General features: G+C 42.4%; 1 protein-coding gene across 1 annotated transcript in view; it reads left to right on the forward strand.

Moving 5' to 3' along the window:
* The window catches only part of LOC108516948 (constitutive coactivator of PPAR-gamma-like protein 2), an 18,130-nt gene extending 10,574 nt beyond the window's left edge, over window positions 1-7,556 (forward strand). The window contains exon 4 of the mRNA XM_017854701.1: window positions 2,674-7,556. Coding sequence (XP_017710190.1) covers window positions 2,674-2,928 — 255 coding nt within the window. The 3' untranslated portion in view covers window positions 2,929-7,556. The remainder of the gene's footprint in view (window positions 1-2,673) is intronic.
* Window positions 7,557-7,850: the final 294 nt, after the last annotated feature.

The following is a 7,850-nucleotide window of genomic DNA, read 5'->3' on the forward strand; positions in this document are numbered from 1 at the left end:
CTGGTCTCGAACTCCTGGCCTCATGATCCGCCCGCCTTGGCCTTCCAAAGTGCAGGGATTACAGGCGTGAGACACCACACCCAGCCAGGCCTGTTCTTAAATTTTTTTTTTTTTTTTTTTTTTTTTTTTTTTTTTTTTTTTTGAGACAGAGTCTCGTTCTGTCGCCAGGCTGGAGTGCAGTGGCACGATCTCGGCTCACCCCAACCTCCGCCTCCTGGGTTCAAGCAATTCTCCTGCCTCAGCCTCCTGAGTAGCTGGGATTACAGGTGCCCGCTACCACGTCCGGCTACTTTTTTTTGTATTTTTAGTAGAGACGGGGTTTCACCATGTTCATCAGGCTGGTCTTCAACCCCTGACCTTGTGATCCACCTGCCTCGACCTCCCAAAGTTCTGGGATTACAGGCGTGAGCCACAGCGCCTGGCCGCCTGTTCTTAAATTCTTAAGTGACTTACTTGTAATGTTTTGATTTATTTGTTGACTCCTTCAGGTGGCTAATTCCATCCATTTGTATGGCTGTTACTAGTTTCATGTTATTTCCAGGTTGTTGGACAATACTTCACAGTAAGCCCCATATTGTACAGACTTTGGAACCAAATGATCTAGCTTTGAATCTGGTTCTGCTACTTACTAGTTCTGTGACCTTGGGCAAGTTACTTAGCCTCTCTGCCCTAGTTTTCTCATCTATAAAATTGGAGAAATTGGTATCTATGTTGCAGAGTTGTTATATGAGGACTAAAAGTAAAGTCTGTACTTTTTTGAGCCTGTTTATTTTTTCTTTTTCTTTTCTTTTCTTTTTTTTTTTTTTTTTAAGACAGGACCTCACTCTGTTGCCCAGGCTGGAATGCAGTGGTGCAATCATGACTCACTGCAGCCTGGACCTCCCAAGCTCAAGCGATCCTCCCACCTCAACCTCCCGGGTAGCTTGGACCACAGGTGCATGCCACCATGCCCAGCCAATTTTTGTAATTTTTGTAGACATGGGGTTTTGCCATGTTGCCCAGGCTGGTCTCAAACTCCTGAGTTCAAACAATCTGCCTGCCTTGGCCTTCTAGGAGCTTCAGTTTTCTTATCTGTAAAAGGAACAACAGAGTATGTGGCATGTTCAACCACTTAGTCAGAAGCTGTTATTATTCCTAGCACCATTCATTAAGAGCCAGCACTGCACAAGGTAATGTAGTTCATATCATTAGCAATAGCTATCATGTTCCTGGGATTTACAAAACCAGGTGATTGTTTTAGTTATGAAAGATTCTATGGCTCACGCCTATAATCCCAGCACTTTGAGAGGCTGAGTTGGGCAGATCACCTGAGGTCAGGAGTTCGAGACCAGCCTGACCAACATGGAGAAATTGCGTTTCTACTAAAAAACAAAATTAGCCAGGCATGGTGGCACATGCCTGTAATCCCAGCTACTTGGGAGGCTGAGGCAGGGGAATTGCTTGAACTCGGGAGGCAGAGGTTGGGGTGAGCTGAGATCGTGCCACTGCACTCCAGCCTGGGCAACAGGAGCGAAACTCTGTCTCAAAAAGAAAAGAAAGATTCTGTGGAATATTGCACATAGACCTTCTATGTTTTTTTCCTTTTCTTTCAGTTGTCTGTCCAGTTGTCAGCATTAGGCAGTGTTGCATGGCAGTTAAGAGAATAGACTTTAGAGGAGTAGAATCCTGGCCCCACGACTTTGTATCTGTGTCTGCTTAAGCAAGTTGCTTTAATCTTTCTGAGCCTCACCTTCCTCATCAGCAAATGGGGCATGATCATATCTACCATTTAGGATCCCCATAGTATTAGAAAAACATTGTTAAGCTTTGTAAATAGTAGCAGCGTCAGCCAGGCGCAGTGGCTCACACCTGTAATCCCAGCACTTTGGGAGGCTGAGGCGGGCAGATGACCTGAGCTCAGGAGTTCAAGCCCAGTGTGGCCAACACGGTGAAACCCTGTCTCTACAAAAAATACAAAAATCAGCTGGACGTGGTGGTGCACGCATGTAGTCCCAGCTACTTGGGGGAGCTGAGGTGGGAAGATGGCTTGAGCCCAGGAGATCATGGCTGCAGTAAGCCAGGATTGCAGCACTGCACTCCAACTTGGGTGACAGAGCAAGACCCTGTATAAAAAAAAGAAAAAGTAGCTGTGTCATTATTGTGTTGTCATTGCCATTGGATTTCAGTTGGGTCTATATGTTTTCACCCTAACTTCTCAAGATAATACCAGAATGTGCTAGGTATCCGGCAGGGCGCAGTGACTCACACCTGTAATCCCAGCACTTTTAGCACTTTGGGAGGCTGAGGTAGGCAGATCAGTTGAGGCCAGGAGTTCGACACCAGCCTGGCCAACATGATGAAACCCGTCTCTACTAAAAATACAGAAGTTAGCCAGGCGTGGTGGTGGGCGCCTGTAAACCCAGCTACTCTCAGGAGGCTGAGGTGGGAGGATTGCTTGAACCTTGGAGGCAGGTTACAGTGAGCCGAGATTGCAGACTGCACCCCAGCCTGGGCGACAGAGCGAGACTCTATCTCAAAAAAAAAAAAAAGAATGTACTAGTTATCAACCAGCTTGAGGTCTTCTGGTGTTTTCGAAGAACTGAAGCCGCTTTCTCAGGCTAGCTTATGAATATGCTTAGGAAGGGTCAGCCAGTCTGGATTCCCATTTCCACTGAGTATCTCTGTTTTTAACAGGGCTCTTCAGATGGAGTTTCTAAATCCCTGGAGCTTCATCAAGGTCGGTCTCGCTCCCAGGTAAATGGAAACAGTGGCGCATTGATCAAGGAAGAGAAGAGTGATTATCGTCTTCCAGCTCCATTACAATGTGCCTTATCCAGAGACAGCAACGAGTGTAATAATGGTAACCGCTACTTCCCTATGAAGAATAGGGAGAAGAACCACTTACAAGAGCAAAAGCTAGAAACTGTGGCACAACGGAAAGAGGACTGACAAGCTGAAGATGGCTTCACCAAACCAGGAAGAGGGAAAAACTTTTACTTTTCTGATTTGAGGCCCAAGCTAGAGGAGGATATAAATGCTTACCCTAGATTTCTCCAGGATTTTGGTGGGATGTCCTATTTTGTCCATCTTTTCCCCTTCCCTGCCTTTTTCTGGGACTCCAGATTCAGTGGTCTGTTTCTGGAGAAGTTCTGGTCAAAGATGAATGGCTAGCTCCTAGTCTCAAATTGAATACATAGCACCAATAGTTTATTTATCTCCTCTCGGAGCCTAGTAAGGCAGTAGCTGTCAGAAATTGGGTGTCATCACATAAGGTCCTATAGAAAAGTTCCAGCTTTGGTTTTTCTGAGTGTTTATAATGATACTCATTATCACAGACTTACATGGTAAACCTATGAGGTTGTGGGAACAGCTGTGGCTTCCTGAGGTTTTGTTGTTTTTGTTTTTCTATGAAGTGGTATCTACCTCTTCTTCACTCCTTCTTCCAACTTACCTACCCCTGGATTTTGTACCACCACCTCTAGCTTTGGCCTGACAATCAGATAGGTAGATGTTTTCAGAAAAGTAAGGTAGTATTATTTTTTTTTATACACTTCAAAAAAATTATCAATGGCCTTTGTACTGGAGGATTCAAGTGAATCAGAAAAGTACTGGGCAGATTTTTCCTGCCTCTCAACCAGTGCATTGTTTGTAAAATAGAAGATGTGGCACAGTTCATTCACTCCCTACTGCCCACACTATTTAAGGGTGGGAATCAGTGTAATGAACTTGAGTACGAAAGGGACTCAAAAGACTCTGTGTGTGTGTGTGTGTGTGTGTGTGTGTGTGTTTGTGCGCGCGTGCGTGTGTGTGAATGTGTGGGTGGGTGTATATATGAATGTGTGTATATGCATACACATACCCTTTATATAAAGAGACAGATCTATTTATCTATACATTTTATATATATGTGTGTGTATGTGTGTATATATGTGTGTGTATATATACACATACATACATGCTGATGTCCCAGAGGATTTACTCAATTTCCCAGAAATGCTTCCACTGCTATGGAGTGGAAGGTTTCAAAAGACCACACTTTAAATCTGAAATTCTTACTAAGTCACAGCCCATCACAATTATGAGAAGTTGGATGGGCTTCTCTAAATCAGACAAAAGTACTTTCCAGAAATTGCCTGTTCAGAACAACAAACTCTTGGGTTGTTACAAGCTTTATCTTGAACAGAGCCCTCACATCCCGTATGGTGAAAACAGGAGGTTGGAATGGGATTGGGAAGAGTTGGGCATTTCCTTATGAAGGTTTGGAGAGAAAAGAGGGGATGGGAGGTGACTACCATTTGAAAGGGCTTTCAGCCAATTTGGAGGAAATCTCTTCTGGAACTCCAGGGTCAAATTGGTTTCAGGCTAGAATTGATTGACATGAATCCCTGAAGGAGAGAGGACTAGCTTTGGAAAGATAGGGTAGGGAAGTGTGAGGAAACTATTTGATTTTACACGCCTAGATTGTTTCATTTGTTCATTGACATTCTGACTACTGGATCTTTTCATTTGCTTTGCAAGGAAGACTTTAGAGGACTCTGGCCTGGGCCTTGAGAAGAATTCTATTAAAAGATTCTCAGCCTCCTGTGTGACCAGGATCTGCCCAGGATAAAGAGGTTATTCCTCCTTGCTGGAGATAATCTTGAGACAACCTTGCATTTCCAGTTTCCCTCCTTGGACAGCCTAAGTATGAGGGAGGGAAACATGGCTTGCAATAAATTAGCATTATGTCTTCATTCAGGAATTGAGGCTTCCAGCCTCACATACCTCCTTTTGGGCTTTGTGGTATTCTCGCCCAAGAAGTACCATTTCTACAGAAATACAACTGACTAATCTTCTAGCAGGGTTCTTTTGAAAACCCCATGCACCTTAACCCACAGCAGGTCCTTGGTGATTTTTGCCCAGACAACCAGAAGGCTATTTGCTTACTGCCCACTTACACTGACCAGATCATAGGAAATTGAAAACAGCATCAGACTATTTAGTTCTAGTCTGTCCCAGATTAAGAGAAGCCATGATTTTCATGGGGAGGGAGCCCTGGAATGCCTTGACCGCTGCCCAGATACTTCTTACATAAACCAAAGAAAGATGACAAGAGTGTACTTTTAACCAGACAGAAGTAGAAACAAAGTATAAAGAAACCTCCTCTTTGGAATCAGCTCCCCTAATGTGGTACCCCTTCTTCTCTTGGACCTGCCCAACCTTTCACAACATCTTGAAGGTAGGACTTCTATGTCCAGCAAAGGAAGGGATAGTAGTAAATTTACATGGCTTGGAATTTTCTTTCTGGAGCCACAGAGGGATGAATCCTTTGGAGCTCTAAGAGCAACCAGCATCACTGAGCTGTGAGATAACTTATATCTCCATTTTCTAATAGGAAGCACTTGGACTTAAAATTGCTAAGATACTGTTTGCAGTTGCTGTTTCTGTGCATCTTGAATCTGTCTGACACAATCAGATGACAGTATTGTTAACTCTCACACCATTAAGAAAATTTCTTACTTTGTAGGCATTCACTGTGAGAGGTAAAATTGCTGCTTTGGCAGGGATGATTCCAGCTTGCCAAAAGGCTTTTCTTCCTTCCACAACTTTTTTCCCCTAGCCCAGGGTGAAACAAGTGGGTCATCGCCAACCTTGGTTTTTATTTGGATTCAGCATTTTGGGTTCGGAAGGTTATAAGAAAGAACCATAAATGGCCATATTCCTAGATTTTATTTATCTGACAAAATACACAACTTAGAAGCCAGGAAAACTAAGGTTCATTACTAGGAGATGAACTTTTTCTAATTGGAGGACAAATTGTGGGAAGGTGGAGTCTGATCTTTGCTGCACCACTTGAAGAGACTGTCATCCTTCACTTGAGGTTCCGTTTCTAGCTGTGATGTGACCTCTCTTGAACAAAGTCATTTGGGAACCCCCAGAAATGACCCCTTTACATTGTAGGACCATAAGCAAAACACTCTGGTTGTGTATAGTCACTGATCCCCAAGGACTTGCAGTTTTTTATTTCTGCTGGTGTGTCTTGGGATCAGCTTATAACTCCTACTCTTAGTCAGTGACCAGTCCAGTGTGGTCTGGACCAGGCCTGACAAACTTCTGCTCACTTGCATCATTTTCATTCTGAGCCAGTAGGACTTTGGGTAACTTTAAAGCCCAAGAATTGGTACTCGCTTTGGCTAGTGACATTTGATTTTTGTCTCCATCTTGATTTCTGACATTGTTGGCCAAGTCACATTAACTTTTTTTGATCACTGAGAAAAACAGTCGAACAAGGCATTATGGAGGGTGGTTGAGATGGAGGGTGGGGGGCAGGAGTGCTTATGTAGGGTAGAAAGAATGTGGGGGTAGCTGTTTGGTTATGGTGATCCAGTCCTTTGGAACCTTACAAGGCTCCTGTGGGCATGTCAGTATTACCATTACAGCCTCTACGACCCACCCACCTTTGAAAAGTCAGTACAAGTAGACCACAGTTTAAAGTAGTTAGTATAATTCTACTAAGGTTTAATCATTATACTTGTTCACTTCCTGATGCATATTTCCTAAATATGCTTGGGGTTTGGGGTAGGGGGTTGAGTTTTCACTGTTCATTGCGTGTCATCTTATATTTTTCTCCATCCTGTGACTTTGGCATCTTATTCGACTTTGTATTTTCTTTTCCCTTGGCTTATTGCAGTAGTCTGCTGGTGCAGGTAGAGAGCTCAGTGCACCTATTCCCCTGTTACTGCTAATTATCTTGAATATTGTCAGAGGTTATTTTGATGTTCTAAGAATATAAAGTCATTTTTTACAAAATCATCTTTTCCAAGTTAAAAGCAAAATAAAAAAATCTCCTGTGCTAGGGTGCCCATTTCAGCTTTTGACATTGCCCCTGTACTTTTATGGATGCTCTTTTTGTCCGTGTTGGTAGTAACTAATGACTAGTGAATTTTCATGTAAATGAAGCAAAATAAATATTTCAGATTTTATTAATCTCTCATAACCCGGCCAAATCTGATGACTTCATTTTAATTGCTTCCCAGAAGGCACTTCCCCTCCTACTTTCTATTCTATTCTATTCTATTCTATTCTATTCTATTCTATTCTATTCTATTCTATTCTATTCTATTCTATTCTTAATCTGTTCTATTCTGTTTTTAGAATAACACACTAGGTAAAGAAACTTTAACTGCAAGGAGTCAGTGACTTTTAGTGCTCCCTGATAATATCAATGATGTTATTGACAAAAGTAAAAAATTATTTCATTGTTTTTTTCCTGTATTACTATCTCCTCTCCTGTGCTCTTGACAGTGTGTTTAGTGGATGGATAATATGTATTTCTCTTTCCCATTCCCAGATTCCAAATTCCCTGCCTTTTTGGCCCACCTCACCACAAAAGCTCCATAGTTTATTAATGTAAGTTTGAATGGATGCTTCTTTGGGGAAACTGCAGGTGTTAATGGAAGAGTTTCAGAAAGGAATGAGAATGCCTCAGGAGTTGTTCTGTGATGGAAATTGGTCTGTTGTTCTGTTAATGCGGATGGAAAGAAACTTACAACGCTTAATAAAAATCTATTCTTTTAGTAAAAAAATTTGTGAAATAATTTTGGGTGTGTGAAGTTTGATTTCTTTTCCCATCTCTGGATCCCTTTCTGCAAATGGAGGATATACTTGTCTCAATTCAGAAGTGTTGCACAGAGATTTAGGAGTCTATCTGTATAATATCAGGGCAAGAGACCAAGTACAAGAATCATCAAAAGGTAGAGCATATTTAGCCTCCTGGTTAACTTCTTTATTTGGATGTCCTAAAGGCACCTTTGTCTTGACATTTCCCAAACGGAACCCATCCTTTCTGCGGCAGCCTGTGCCTCTCCATCAGTGACACTACTTTCTACTCA

Source organism: Rhinopithecus bieti, unplaced genomic scaffold (genome assembly GCF_001698545.2).
Source record: "Rhinopithecus bieti isolate Rb0 unplaced genomic scaffold, ASM169854v2 scaffold_39882, whole genome shotgun sequence".
NCBI lineage: Eukaryota > Metazoa > Chordata > Mammalia > Primates > Cercopithecidae > Rhinopithecus > Rhinopithecus bieti.